The sequence below is a fragment of the Pogoniulus pusillus genome, chromosome 26, assembly GCF_015220805.1.
Source record: "Pogoniulus pusillus isolate bPogPus1 chromosome 26, bPogPus1.pri, whole genome shotgun sequence".
In the NCBI taxonomy this organism is placed as follows: domain Eukaryota; kingdom Metazoa; phylum Chordata; class Aves; order Piciformes; family Lybiidae; genus Pogoniulus; species Pogoniulus pusillus.
Window position 1 is genome coordinate 17,117,488 of NC_087289.1, and position 15,639 is coordinate 17,133,126.

A 15,639-nucleotide genomic window follows, 5' to 3' on the forward strand; every position below is an offset into this window, starting at 1 on the left:
CACACTTGCACAGAGTAAGAGTAGGCTGATATTTTTCCTTCACTTGGATCTACCATATAAGAACACCCCTGAGGAGCTAGCCTATATTTATACACAGGCTGGCTGAGTGTTGCTGTTTTAACAACTCTATTTTAACCCCTCATTAATTTTTTTTTTAGGCTTGCCTTTTTTTTTCCCTGCTCAGACTGAACAAAACATTACCTTTAATTCTAATGGAGAAAAAAATGTTTTGATCATCTTGTGAAATTCTGACTTTCATTTTCCAAGACACTAAGACTCAGCAAAGAGCAGTAAAGAAAAGCACATTCAGGATTACTAAACTCTGGGTTATAAAAAGCTGCAAGCAGCCTGAAGCAAAGTAGATGAATGCTTCTAAGAATGTATGGCCTTTAGGAAAGGCCACATTGGCTTCCATTAGCTTTTCACCGAGTTCTCTGGAACTATGGCAAAATGGTCTAAGGAAAAACAACTGTTTTGTCATTCTTACAACCCATAAACAGCAGCCTGTTTTGTTAAATAAATCTGCTGGTGCAGACATCAAGAGCAAGAAAGTAATGCGTATAAAAGCTAAGCCTGCAAAGATCAAGCACCAAGTGGTTTACACTTCATGTAGCTATTTGCAGCTGCTTTTCATATCATCATGGTCACAACTACACCAGAAGAAAACCAAAAGCTGCCTAACTTTGTTAAAAAAGTGTAGGAAATCCCAGATTTAAGAGTCTTAAATTTTAGACACGGCTTCATCTTTAATACTTCAATAATCAAGACAAACCTTTACAATTAAATTCTCATCACCCTCTATTGCTGTGCAATCAGAAATCCATTTAATAAAACATGACCATATTACAGCTAAGCCACACTACAGAATGGGTTTACTTTACTGTTTCAAAGGCTGACATCTAACACTATGTGAAGGTCCACATCTTTGATGAGAGGGTTGCTCTCCGTGCATGTTGCATCCCAGCAATACTAGCTCACACAACAGAGAAGTACCTTGGAGTTTGGCAATGTTGAAATTAAGGACTGGGGATAGCACAAGACTGCTGGACATTCACAACTGATGTATTTAGAAGCTCTAATTTAAAACTGAGCAGTAGTCATTTACAAGTATCTGATAGAACTTGCAATGTGGCATGTCTGCTCAGTGCCACTGGGTAGAACAGCACAGAGTAAAGAAACCTCCTAGATTCGTACTTTGGGTTACATCAAGCGTTGGGACAATTGCATTCAAGGTGAAGAATTAGCTGCTCCAACTGCCCTGCTGGTAACAGGCTGCCACCTGCCCATCAAACGCTGCGGGCCAAGCTGTATCTTGCACTAGGGCCAGCTCCTCAGCACACTTCTGTGCTCGTCCTGTACTGCTCTCCTCTACACTCCCTGGCACTGCCCCAAAGCCCCACAGGCATGGGAGGGGAGGATCATCAGAGGTATGAGGTGTGCCACAGTGAGTCAGGCTGCCTGAGGCTAAAAGGTGTATACAGAACCGTTTTTAAACCCCGGGGTGCTGCTACCATCAGGTATAAGCATAAACCTAGGTAACATGACTCCACGCCCTCCAGTCACTGACTCTGAGGCTTCACTATCAGGTGTGCTAAATGCTCTGATGCATGTGAGTTACAGTTAAAGTACAATTAGCTCCCCAACCTCTTCGTCTTACAGGACTCAACAGGCTTTGTTCAGACAGGAAAACCCATGTTCCTGTGCTTCCAAAATGTCTAATGATCTACAGGCTCCCTGAGAGTGCCTTCTAACACATCCAGAGCAAGGGGTCTGCTGCTTTTCCTTTTCTGAGCCTCCATCAACTACAAGCTTTCTGGCATTTACTGAAATGAAAGATAGATAATGTGGAGAGGGACAGCAGCTTTACTGAAGAAATTAAACTGCTTCTGCAAAAACATGGGACTCACTTTCTCAGAGCTCTTTCCTCCCTCTGTGTCATGCACAGCCAGGAGAAATCAGTCATCTTTTTACCAGTAAAGAACAGTCTGACTTTATACCTAATTTGAGAAATAATTACATCTTAAGTTATTTCTTAATTGGAGAAAGAATGCATTAGACTGTCTCCTTCTCCTGTGTCACTCCAAGGGTAATGTCTTCCCTACAGAAGTGTCCCTTCGACTGGGACTGAGTCGGTTTACCCAATCCTTTCAGCCACCTTCATCTTCAAGGAAAAGCTCTCCTAGACTTCCAAATTAACCTGACTCTTTTTTAGTTCAAGTATTTCATTTGCTGTAGCTGGAAACACAAACCTCTTCCCACCACTTCCATGTCATACTCCAAATAATTTGTAATGCCTGAAACCCCTGCTCAGCCATGTTACAGTCAGCCCCTTCTGCTTTAGTGTAAGTTAGGCCCCCAGCCACATTTGCTGCACACTCTAATGTCTGTCCAGTTTGCCCACATCCCTCTGCTGCTAGCACACGTCAACATAACCCAGACAAACTTGTCAAGGCTAATGCAAGATCACTACCTCCTGCCTCTGTCATTGACATCTTCTACTGCTAGGCCAGAGAAGGAAATAATGAAAGAATCAATATCAAAACCTTGATATCCTCTTCTCGCCTAAACTGACTCATGTCTTCTCAGTGATTATTTACTAATTGCTTTGTTATCACTGTCTTCAAGGTCATTCAAGGCGCTGGAGTACTCGGCTCCAGCTATACAAGACAAAAACCACATGAAAGAATATTGTTTAGACAGCAGCACAAAGAGTAGGACCATTTTTCTCATTTTTCACTGTCTTAACCAAGGCAGCACATGCTCAGGTTGCAGCTTCACTGTACAATGATACATCAAACATGACCCAGCATGTAAATCCAGGAGAAGAGTATTCCTGTTATCAGATCTGAGAACCTAGTCTCAGGCTTAGCTTGAATGGGCTTTTGTTGTGCCTTTATGCTGGTGACTAAAAACTACTATTTGTGAACAGCCACCACGGAAAAACTGAATGCAGTAAGAAATATTCATACTTCATTTCTTTCCGCCTGCCACTTCATTCCAGTTGCGACTCTAGAACAACCCCCAGTTCAGATACACTGTAGCAAGATTCTGTAATCAGGATTGCTGCCACGAAAACAACTCCAACCCCGAGGATACAGGATTGGCTTCACAATATAAACCATGAATGAATAGGGTTTCTTGTGTGCTTGCAGAATACTGCTTTTTGTCTTTCCTATCTGCAAGATGAGATGAATCACTTTCCAAAGGAAAAAATTATTGCAGATACTAATGATATAAAAGGTTATTCTATAAGACACACAAGAAATCCTATTCATGCAAAGATTATGCTGGAGTTAAATAACTGAACCATGACAATCTGTTAGGAGGGGACTGTCAGCCATCACTTGACTTACTTCCAAACTGAAATCTAAAAGCTATGGGACAGGCCTCTACTGCCTCTGAAAATCTCACATTTAGCAAAGATCTTGAACTCTTATCTCCAGTACTAGCATCGACATTTTTAGTTATAAGAGGTTAGAAAACACCAAAACATGCAGCAGGGAGTGGCCAAGCCACTTCTGCACCAGCACGCAGCACAGGTGTGAGTATGCAAGTGTGGAAGAGGTGGTAGGATAAGCTCTGCAATTTGGTATTCTTGAAAAAGGCAGAGACAGAACAACTTTGCCATTTGGACACTCACCAATATATCACCAAAAGGTATCCTAGCTAAGTAATCTGGTGTCACATCTTATTCTCTTAGACAAGTTTGAAGCACCAAAATATAATGAAGCAATGTTTCCTCACAAAGCACAACAGTCAGCCGACCTCTGGTACTTTGTCAAATAATAGGGAGGAGGGGGAACAGTAGTCTTCTACTCAAATTCCTTAATTTTAAACCCCACTGGAGAATGGTACTGGACCCTGAGATACATCATTACTTTTCTTACTACCTATCTCTTGTCAGGACACAGTAAACAAAGTAAAAAACACACCACAAACACTCTGAAGATGGAAATAGATGAGATGACTCAATGAAGAGAGCTGTTCTGCAGCTCATAAAGGAGCTAAAACTGAGCCACACTTCACAAAAATCCAATGGGTCTCTGACCACACAGACAAGTGGTCACTGATCCAATGGTCAAATCAACAGAGTTCATGTGACCACTTGTAATGTTACACAGCATTCTGCAGTCACTACAAAGTCTTTCCAATTCTAGTATTAAAAACATCACCAGATGCTACATCGATAAAAGAGTCACATCAGAAGTAGCTGTCAGAAGAAATCATTGTAACAAGTCCATTGCTGAATTCAGCTGGAGTGATACCAAAAGCCATTTACATAAATTATTTTGAGCCCCATCACAAAGGAACTGATTTACAACTCAGTAACACATGAACAATTTACCCTCCAAAATACTTTGAATAAGAGACTAATAAGAGTCACTTTTCCTTCTATAGCAAAGAAGTTCAGAAGGAAAAAGAACACCCAAAAATCCACAAAAGCAAAAACTAACCATCTGAGCCAGTCCTTTGTCCTGTATGTCTTACATATTTACAGTTTGTAATATTTTGGTGTCCTAAATAGCAGCACATAATCCAAAAGGACTGGTATGTACATAACACTTAGAGGGGAACAACAGCAGTGGTAAGATTTCAGTCCTCATGACCAGTGGGAATTGACACACATGCAGACATTTCAGCTAAAGAAACTGTTTACAACTGCACCTGTAGAGTTTCAGGGTCAGAGGTGATTGTACCACTTACAGGCAACTGGAGTTTAAAGATATTTTATCACTAATCCACTTCATTCTTTAGAGAGTGCAATGAACTGTGACAGCTACAAATCCTGACTTTCGTCATAACTGAGAATTCCTGCTCAAACCAGAGCCTATTTCTTCATCTGCTCAAGAACTTTGATGTGTAATTACATGGACTATAGAAAAGAGATCATCAGTTCCTGTTTGATTATGCTCAACACGAAGTTTCATTAAACAGGCATCAGGCTTTCTTAAGCTAATAGACCCATTCCTTAGCCTTTTCCAGGTTCACCAAAGAGTCTGGAAAAGAGTCCTCAAAGTCACTGCTAGACAGTCCTCTTCTGAATTCTGTCTGCAGTTTGTCTGTTTTCCTTAATAAAACATAAAAGAGGTGGGATTCAAGTGATTTAAACTAGCTACCTTGAAATTGTTACATACCCTCTGTAGGCAACACAGAGAAGAATGCACTTCAAAAAGAAAAAAATCACCCCAATGAGCTTAAGAGATGAACAGTTTTAAGAGAAGTTACATCAAATGAATCCCCACCTTCAGAAATAAGAACACAGAAACAACTGTGTCCATCTCAAACAGTGGCTAGATGCCAGTGCTCAAGGTGGAGTATTAGAAGGAGATAGATAACATGTCCTAGGAGTAGTCTCCCAGCCTCTGACAGTTTCCATCTGATCAGAATGGTGAATCTGGCTGTGGTATCCGTGTGCTTAGTAACACTCAGAGGATTTCCCTCCCTTGTGCTTGGGCATGTCCCAAATTTAACAGACACTTCTCAACATCTTTTGACAAGACCTTTTGACATCACCTACCATCCCTTTTAATCCTGTCACTCACCAGCTTCAGTATGTCAAGACTACCTAAACAGAGGACACAAACTAGACACATATGTACATTGTCCAAGGCATTCCTGAATTTACAGAATTCCACATCATCCCTCTGGCATCTCTTTTCTGGGATTATTACTCCTCACTTAATCAGTTGTTCTTTCATAGCAGCCATTTTGCACCTTGGCTCATTTCCACTGCTTCTCCCATAACCTCTTCTGGGTCGCACAATTTCAAGGTGCAGGATCCCAAATTCTGCAAAACACCCAGAATGGATGAGAACCACATTCACAAATTAATTTTTGAGCTGCCTTTCAAAAGTTGATATATATTCTAGCTAGCTTCAAACTAGCACAATATATATTCTCACTGTATAGCACTTTCCTCTTCTGAGCCTCCCTGTTTTCAGGTAATACATTCTCAGGGGTCTGCTCTCATAATCATTTGGGTTAATTCAGACATTCTGTTCCCATCATTACCTATCTTCCAAGAAGAAACAATGCTACTGTCATCCTCTGTAAAATGTCAAGGCACCTATTGATAGAATGCTTCAAGCAAGAGGAAGGTATTCACTCTTTGAGACCACAGTTTTCATACAGCCTAAGATAAAAGGTTAGGAGAAGGGGATTAATGACCCAAAGATCTTGAGTAGCTTGCCTGTTGTCCTGGGTTAGGGTGGATCCCTCCCCTGGTACAGTAAACTCACCACAACATGGATTTTTATGGAAAAATGAAGTTGTATTTCTTATAGTTTAAATATAACAGTATAAGGAGAAATAAACTACTAGAGAAATAGAATAACATTAAGGAAGATGGGGAAGGGATCAAGTGGTGGCAAAGCAGCAAAAGCAGCAGCAGCTAAAACAGCAGTGAGGGAAGACTGCAGCAGATGCAGCTGAAGCGGCAGGCGTAGCACGGGGAAGGTTCAAGCTGTGCTTCCAGACATAAAGCTCCTGATGATCCAATGAAATGATATTAACTTATCCACTGTTGCCATTATATGGCCTATCCCTAGAATGTTCACCTCCCCCCTATGTCTGAGCTAGAAATCTAGCTCAAATGGCCACACCTGTGAGGAATGACTGAGCAGGAGTGGGCATTTCAGATTGGAAGAGAGGTAATGTTGGAAGAATGATAATCTACAAAATCGTGAATGGCATGGTAGGTAAGGTCCAACTGTTCACCTCCCCTTCCAATGCATGAATTAGGTGTGATCAGGAAGCAGGTTTAAACAAACATACAGGCACTGAACCTGCGGAATGTCTCCAAGAATGCTATGGACCCAGAAAGGTTCTAGGGAATCAAGGGGTCGTATTTTAGTATCTCTCCTGTCAAAAGTTACCACCTTTTCTTTGGGCACTTCTTTATGTCCTCTAATTCTTGGCATGTTCAGGTAACAAACCAGGGAATAATTGTTTTATATTCTCATGGTTAGGGATTGTTATCATAATACCTCCTGTTTTTTTTTGGCTGCTGTTTCACAGAGCTTTATCTGCATTATTTAAAACATCTCTTTCTTGAATGGTTTAAGTTCTTAACAGCTCATCACTGCATAGACACAGTTAGTCCTTCCTCATGGAGCAGGGAGGTCATTCTGCCCCTGTACTCTGCACTGGTTAGACCACACCTTGAGTATTGTGTTCAATTCTGGGCCCCCCAGTTTAAAAGGGACATTGAGATGCTTGAGTGTGTCCAGAGAAGGGTGACGAGGCTGGGGAGAGGCCTTGAGCACAGCCCTACGAGGAGAGGCTGAGGGAGCTGGGATTGGTTAGCCTGGAGAAGAGGTGGCTCAGGGGTGACCTTATTGCTGTCTACAACCACCTGAGGGGTGGTTGTGGCCAGGAGGAGGTTGCTCTCTTCTCTCAGGTGGCCAGCACCAGAACGAGAGGACACAGCCTCAGGCTGCACCAGGGATGATTTAGGCTGGAGGTGAGGAGAAAGTTCTTCACTGAGAGAGTCATTGGACACTGGAATGGGCTGCCCGGGGAGGTGGTGGAGTCGCCGTCCCTGGGGCACTTCAAGGCAAGGTTGGACGTGGCACTTGGTGCTATGGTCTGGCCTTGAGCTCTGTGGTAAAGGGTTGGGCTTGATGATCTGTGAGGTCTCTTCCAACCCTGATGATACTGTGATACTGTGAAGTTGCCTCCAACCAAGTACTGTGAGAAACATCTGCAACTCTAGACACCTTTTGCCTCTGCTGTGATTTCCAGCACATAATGTCACTTTGTTACTCAGCCTCACATCCAGATCATTTGTAACTATGTTGAGCCACACAAACCCAAACACAGGTCCCCCTGGGATTCCACCAGCGATTGCTCTTCACTAGAAGCGCTGACAGCTCTCCCCACACTTTAACCAGGTATTAATTACTCAAAAAGGTACATTCCTAGCTCCTCCAGGTAATTTCCTTTAAGAAGCATTAACAAATAATCTTGTTAAACTCTCTCTGAAAATCCAGAAACAGCAGGATACTCGCTTGTCTCATGTCTTCTTGTCAAAGAGTTTCTGACAGTCTAACTTTATCAGCTGAATCTGAACTTCAGCATTCTTGCAGTGAACCATGAAGGTCACTGCAATAAGAACACTTACAAAGGCAGGCTTCCAAATAGATGTGACCTTGAGAATTACTGTCTGTGACAGGATGACAAATATTGCTGTGCAGCCAGTATGGATTTGGAAAAGTTAGGTTTTACATTAGGAAATCTGTTTCAGTGGATTTACCTTAAAAAAAAACAAACTAACCCAAATACAATTATTCCATGTTTGCAGCAGAAACATTAAGAAAGCCCAACGCTCAAGAAGACTTGGGCTAGGATCACTAACAATAGCTTACATTGGTTTTGCAAGCTAATCTATTGTTCTAGAATGCTGACTTCTAGTTAGCAAATGCAGTACTATTCAATGTAACTCCTTCAGGTTAAGTCACAGAATTATCTAATACTCCCCTGCTCCTGTGTCTTCTACAGACATCAGCATGCAGGGTCCTTGAAGACAACTGTAGAAGAAACTCTGTTGTGGAGAGCCAACGTACAGGCTTTGAAAAGTCTGTCATTCTGGCTGTCAGCTGGGGAGGAGGATAGTTAATGATAGCAAGAAAGATTTCACCCTTCTCAGCTTTTCTGAAATACCTTTCTTCAACTTTCCCTTTGCACAGAGACTTGGAACTAAAACTGACCAGACAGGAATTTGTGTCCCTTGAGACTGGTTTCCAGTTATACAAATGAGACAGTACGAGACTAAAAACTCACACAATTTTTCCACATAACACCACTGTGTTAAGTATAAATAATCTGGCAACAAAGTATTGTTCCAACCCCATGCCTGCATAGAACTACCATTTGATCTTAGCTCATTTAGCAGCCCCCCAATATGCCAATATACATGCTGAGGCTTAGCAAAGTAGGAGTAAAATAGAATAAAGTAATTTTAGGAAGCATAAGCCCAGCTGAGCTTTGTCAGGCTGGCAGAAAATAAGGTGACTAACTAAACAGAGGTGGTGAATGACCTTCAAAGCACCTAGTCAGCAAGTTTCAGAGCAGAGATCAGAAAGCCAGCTCGATTATGCAACGTGACTCTTGGCTGTTTATAACCTTATATGGAAAGGGATCATTTCATATTAGCAAAAAATTGTTATTTTCCCCAAAACTCAGTTCATTTAGTATTAGAAGTATCTAACTACTTTACACAACTTGAAGTGATTTTATTGGTGTTATGGTAACAAAGGAAGAGATGTGTCCAAGATGGCATTGTCTTGGTCATTGAGCTTGTGCTAGTTTGAAGCAGACTAGAATGTTTTGGTGAGAAGGACTAGATTACAAGCTGTGAAAGGAAAACAATGGGGATGTCTGCTTCCCTCATAGGCTTGCTGAGATGTATAAGAACAAGAAACAAAACATAGATCAGGCACTACTCCTGCCTGGAAGCTCCGAGCTGCATCTCTCTAACCTCAACCTCTGTTTCTCTGACTAATCCACTTTGCTTCCTAACCCCCTGGCCGAACCTCCATTCTTCCTTGGGAATGGGGTAAGGTTGAGAGGGGTAGGGGGAAGGTGAAGGGGTGGTTGGGAGACCCTCCTGGGGACTCAGGTTTCTGGGAGGGGAGTTGTGTTTCTGTATTACCTTTTACCTTGTATATTTCTGTATATACTGTAAATATCTGCTTGTATATTGTGCTAAGCTGTAAATAATAAGCTTCAATCAATTTCCAGAGCCTGCTGAGTCTACTCTGGATGATTTCCAAAGTGTGTGGGGGTGGGGAACACCCAAACCATCACAAACCTTTTTTGATACTGAACTTAAAGTCTACAAATTGTCCAAAATTTTAAGTTGAGTAAAATTCCTCCTGTAGCAGATCAATATTCTGCTAGTGATCTGCAGAGTACTTTTTTCATTTAACAACAACAAAAAAAAAAAAGGTTTTGGTTTCATTCATTGTCCACCTATTCAAAGTTCACACATTTTTCATTGCTGTCTTATCTGACTTTTGTGGTTGATCTGTATTGCATTTCTCTTTAGCCATTTATTTCCTTGTACATTCAAGACTTTTTTGCTAAAGTTCTTTCTGTCTAAGGTGACAGTCACTTTTTTCTGCAGGGTAGCCTCAGTTCCCAGCCCATACCTGGCCCCAGATGGAGTACTACAGCTCTTCCACAGATCAGCAATGAGAATGGTGAAATGCCAAGCTGAGGACAAATGCTCTAATACTGTGCTGCACGCCCATCCCCTCCTCTAAGGCATAACCACAGGACTAAGAAGCAAGCAGTCATTTCCACCAGTCATATCTTCCACAAGCCCATTCCTGCCAGCCTCCATCTCACACTCAGAAGAGAAGCAGCTGTGGAAATGTAACAAATTATGCCTAAAGGTGCAGCATGTTCTAGCATTCAGGGCGTTTGACACTGCTCCAGCACTTACCGTTGATAACTTTGGTAAGCCACACCAGAGGCACGGAGCAGTGTGATCAAAGCAACACAAAATTTAAAGGGAGCATAACTTTTTTATCCCCTTTCCTCTAGCAAGTAAAAATTAAGGGTGCTTTAGCCTGGCATCCTAGTAAGATAGGGGAAGTAGTTTTCCCTATATTTTTGCTAACCCAAAATTTTACAAAAAACGCCAAAGAACACAAACAAAAAATTACAACCCCAAACATCCAACAAATAAAATATCAAACACACACACAAAAAAAAAACCAACCCAAACCCCCCAACAAACAAACAAGCACAGCCCCCTGCCTCAAAAAAATGCTTCTATTAATTTCTGTCTTTTTCTCTACATACTTAAACAGAAGCAAATTAATAAACCAACTGATACAAGAAACAGACAACCAGATAAATGTAAAGATTCCCTTATTCTGAGTGGACAGCAGTGTTCACCCTCATGAACCTGAATGCTCATTAAAATGAACAGTCATTTTTAACAAGCTTGCTTGTTATGCATGTCCTCAGGTATTGCTTCCTGTGCCCCACTCATACACTGGTCTGCAATCAGAATCACTAATTTCTCCACCAGTATTTAAACGCTACTTTAACATTAACCTATTTTCCACTACTAACCTCATTTTACCATGCAAGCATCATGGCAAATAGAATACAACAGCTTTCAGTGCTCAAAGCCTGATTTTCCAAAGGATGTGACATTACAGCACGTTTCATACAGCCAAAGCACAGCACCTGCTCAGTTATGCCTGCCCTTACATCACAAATTCCACAAATCAGATCCAGATAAGCAATAGAGTAAATACAACAGTGAAGTCTGATGACAGAAGCTTGTTCCATAACACACATTAAACCAGTTCTTAAAGACAGCACTTAACTACCTTGATTATACATGAGAAAGTTCCCTTCCCCCCATGATTCTACTTTGCTGTCCACTTGCCGCCAGAATTGGAGGACAGGATCTGAGTTCTAATTAAGTCTTCAGAAGAGTTCAGTTCTGCCTAACAGAAGAAAACCTAGTCTTATGGGGAAGAACTATAAGTGTTTTACTTAAATGACTACAAAATAAAAACAGCACTGGAAAACATTTATACAAAGGACATGAGGCAAGCCTGCAGAGCAACCTCTGTATTCAACCAGGAGATAACCAAGTCCAGAATTACTGTTTAAAGACAGGTTTCCTATGTAATTCAAGGTGGGAGAAGTGCCTGTAGGAAAAAAAAGGAGAAAGGTCCTTACAAAAAAACTCCACACGAATTCAACTGTGCAGCATCATATTTACAACTTTAGGGCTATCAGCAGTGAGCGTTAGAGCCAGGGCTCCACTACAGAGATTTCTGAGCCACCCCAAGTCACAATACTCACCACTCGCTCTATAGGCTGCAGCTGAGGAACCAAAGTTGACACTGTACCTGGGAATCTCTGCAGTGTTTAGCAGTTACACGTTGATCAACTTTGATTTCAGGCACTTTACCCATACCTGCCTTTAACACTGCACCTCTGCAAATTACAAGTACAAAGCTACATGACACATTACAGTAGTTGCAGAGGTCTAGGCAGGGGAAACTGGCTATAGGCCATCAGGAACTTCAACTTTCTCTTTCATTTAATATGAAATTAAATGTAACCACACAACACTACCATTTCCAGATATATAAATACTGAAAAAAACAAACACCCCAATAGTGTCTCTTCATTGGTCTCAGAATCCATTAAACAAATATTACATACACAGATCTCCTCTGACAATCACTTCCCACTAGAAAACCTGTGAAAGCAGACCTAACAAGTGTGAGGGATTCACACACACTCAAAAATCAAGAGAGGAACTGGCTATTTTAAGTAACTGCTTGGAAAATTTATTACCTGAAGATAACGTGAGATAATTTATTACCATAAGATCATGTGAGGTAAAGCCATGAGACCATCACCAAGAAAAATGCACTCAGGCATTTAGGAAGCACTTCAGTAGCAAACAACTTGGGGAACACCTGCCCCATCTCCAATTCTACCCTTTGCACTGCTAGGTGCTGTTAATGGGAAAGATGAGTGGCACAGAACAGCACGTCTTCCAAGGCTTCCTTAGTGTGAAGAACAGAGGTAATAAAATTAGTCCTGGGCATAAAAATATTTACATTACTCGAGACCAGTGCAGTCTGATGACCTTCAGACAGAACTACCCCAGCATGAATATGTTCTTCCATAAATCATTCCATTCGTTGCTCAGTTTTAGAAGTTTACGCACAACCTAATGCTGGATTTGTCTGCCTATGAACAAAGGAGTCTCGCAAAGCTGTTCCCTTTCCTGCCCATGAAGAAATACTTTCATGACAAGGTATTAACAGCTGCACCGAAGAAAGTCAGGCTACCCCGGGACAAGCGGCAAGCGTTCACCCTCGCACAAAAAGAACAGTTTAATTAGAGGTGACCCTTCACCGGTGTTAACCTTCCGCTTTACCACCGCCGCAGCTCCGGGCCATCCCGAATCGGGAACTACGCTCAGACCACTGTGCTTAAAAGCCGTTATGCCTCTCAGCATTCCGTCAGAACTCCGCCGAGACAATCCACAGCGTCGGCCTCCCCGCCACCACTTAGTACTAGTTTTCACAACTTAAACGCGTGCGGAGGCGAGAACCGCTTCCTCCCTCTCCGCCCTGTGCGTTACCCGATAACTCCATTCAATCACTGCTTCCCACAATCGCGCCTCAGACCGTCTTGCCCCGACTCCCTCTCCGAAACGTCCCGCCGCTCCCCAGGGAGCGTCCCCCAGCACCGTACACCGCTCCCGCCGGGCCCGCTCGGCTCACAGCGGCTCCTCGAACCCTGTCAGCGCCAGCCCCACGGCTCCCGCGACATGCCGCGCCGGGGTCGTTCTCCGCTGATAGGCACCACACAGCCACCACCCGTCTCGGGGCTCATCCAGCACCTGTCCCCCATCATCACGTCCCAAGGGGAACAACCGCTTATAACCCAGCGAGAGAGAACGGATGACCACTCAGCCCCAGTCCCAATCCTAACTTCACCACCCCTCCGCGCCGCCACCCGTCCTCCCTCCAGCGGCCCCGTGGCCGCCCCTCTTCCAGGCCCCGCCGCAGCGCTCCCCCTCACGTCGCCTCACCGCTCCTTACCGCACCTACCCGCTGGAGCGTCACTCTGTCCCATGCCGGTAACCCCGCTCCCGCCGCCGGGCGCGATCTGCTGCCCGCCCCAGCCGGCCCCTTCCGCACGGCGGGGGGCTCCGCCCCGGAGGCGCGGCGAGAGAGAGCGGGAGGGCGGGCGAGCGGCCCCGGACGCGCAGGTCGAAGCTGGGCTGTGGAGGAGGCGGTGGCGCTGGAATGGCGCTGCCGGGCCGAGGGGAGGAGGAGCGGGGGAGAGCGTCCCCCGCGCGCGTGCACGCGCTGCGCCCCTCCCCGCGTCACGGCCGCCGGGGCCTCGCCTCGGACCCGCGCCCCTCACTGCCCACCGGCCCCTCGCCGCCCACCGGCCCCTCGCCGCCCATCGGCCCCTCACTGCCCACCGGCCCCGCGCCGCCCACCGGCCCCTCACTGCCCACCGGCCCCGCGCCGCCCACCGGCCCCTCACTGCCCACCGGCCCCTCGCCGCCCACCGGCCCCGCGCCTCAGCCCGCGTCCCTCCCGTCCCCGCCGCCGCCCAGCTCGGGCACTGCGGGTCACCAGGACGGTGTGTTTTGTTTTGCCTCAGCCGCTGGAAAAAGCCAGCAGCGTGGTTGCTCCATCTCCTGGCTTCGGTGAGTTTTCCGCTCCCTTCGGCTCAGGGCCATGAGTAGTGCCCTCCAGCGAAGCAGTGTGATAGGTGCCGCCTTGAAAAAGTAACAGCTGAGGGGGAAAAGAGCCGAAGTACAACTGGAAGGGCAGGGTGGCTGTCGTGCCCCAGCGGTGAGGCTCTGAACGAGCCCTCCATTCGACACTGTGTTTTGCTGCACTGCAGGCTGTGTGCAGCCCTCCACTAGGGGAGGATGTGCCCAAAGGCACCAAAGGTAAGCTGCAGGTAAGATTTGTGGTGTTTTGGCCAACTTAGGGGGTCTTTTTGCAAGGGAGCTTTGAACTCTGGTTACAGGATCCTTTTCCTTCAGCCACACACTTGCACGCCAACCTGCAACCCCCTGCTTGCTCATGGATTACAGGGTCCGCAGTCTCATTTGGAACACATCAATTTTTGTCTCTTGCACCTCCAGTTCAACTTCCTTTCCTTCAGCCACATGTAACTGTTTCCCACCACTTTTCCCCTTTTCCTGTTTCCCTTCTGAGCTATTATACCCCAAAAGCCAGCTACTGATGCCTCTTTTTTTTTTTTTTTTTTTTTTTTTCCTTGTTCCTCTTCATTTTAGTATCCTCAAAATGTACTAGGAATCTTTGGCATCTTCTAAAAGATATCTTCTCCCTCATTCCATTCTCTGAGATGAAGGAAGCAACTTTGTTATCTGGAGCCCGTTAGGATAACTTTCATTCTTCCTCGTTTTTTCTCAGAGGACAACTGAACTCTTTCCATGGTTCTAAATCAACATAGTTAGCTCAGGAAAAAGAAAACACCAGAATCACAGCACCAAACATATTACTAGTCAGCTCAGGCAGGTGACAGCCAAAAGGGCAAATGCCTCCCACCCAAACAATCTGCTGATCCGAGCTTGTTTCTCAGGGCTCTTTCCTTCTGGCTTCAGTTCCCTTTGCAAGGCAGAATGTGCATTTGGTCACTTCAGAGAAGTGCAGGTCCTCTGCTGTAGGACATCCAGACAAGGAACATGCTCAAGCATGCCAAAGGAGGAGACTGTCTGCAAAGCCCAATCCACAGCCAAGTCTGTGCTAGTCCTGTGGTGGTGGAAGGGAGCTGCATCTCAGTCTCATGGGGTTTTTTGAACAGTTTTGAAAGGACTGAACAAAACTACAATAGCATAGTTAGGCATTAACTTGCTACTACTTACCCTGTAGATAGTAGCATGGCTATTTCCATTTGTGGTCTGTCTGCTGTGGAAAATTCAGAACAGTTTTTCACCCAGAGTTAAATTAGGGATGATAAGATTTAGAATAAAATAGTGTAGAAATACTGAAGTGCTTCAACATAAAAAAAAACACCACAGAAACACCACACACAAAAAAAACCACCAAGCAAAAAACCCCAACACCTTACCAACTTCACTTTTGAGATAAGTGGCAT

The 15,639-nt window shown here is 44.4% G+C and overlaps 2 protein-coding genes across 6 annotated transcripts in view; one reads left to right on the plus strand and one right to left on the minus strand.

Annotated features, from left to right (window-relative positions):
- LOC135187031 (serine/threonine-protein phosphatase 2A regulatory subunit B'' subunit alpha-like) overlaps positions 1-13,746 on the minus strand; it is a 79,376-nt gene extending 65,630 nt beyond the window's left edge. For 4 of the 5 annotated variants that reach the window (XM_064165358.1, XM_064165360.1, XM_064165362.1 and 1 more), the window contains exon 1: positions 13,605-13,746. The gene's annotated coding sequence lies outside the window, so the exon portion shown is untranslated. Of the gene's footprint in view, positions 1-13,245; positions 13,336-13,604 lie in introns of those variants that run through there. The other variant, XM_064165359.1, reaches the window with a different exon arrangement.
- Positions 6,687-14,254, plus strand: LOC135186926 (nascent polypeptide-associated complex subunit alpha, muscle-specific form-like). Its single transcript, XM_064165125.1, has 2 exons — positions 6,687-6,694; positions 12,937-14,254. Exons 1-2 carry the CDS (start codon positions 6,687-6,689, stop codon positions 14,252-14,254), a joined length of 1,326 nt encoding a protein of 441 aa, XP_064021195.1.
- Positions 14,255-15,639: the final 1,385 nt, after the last annotated feature.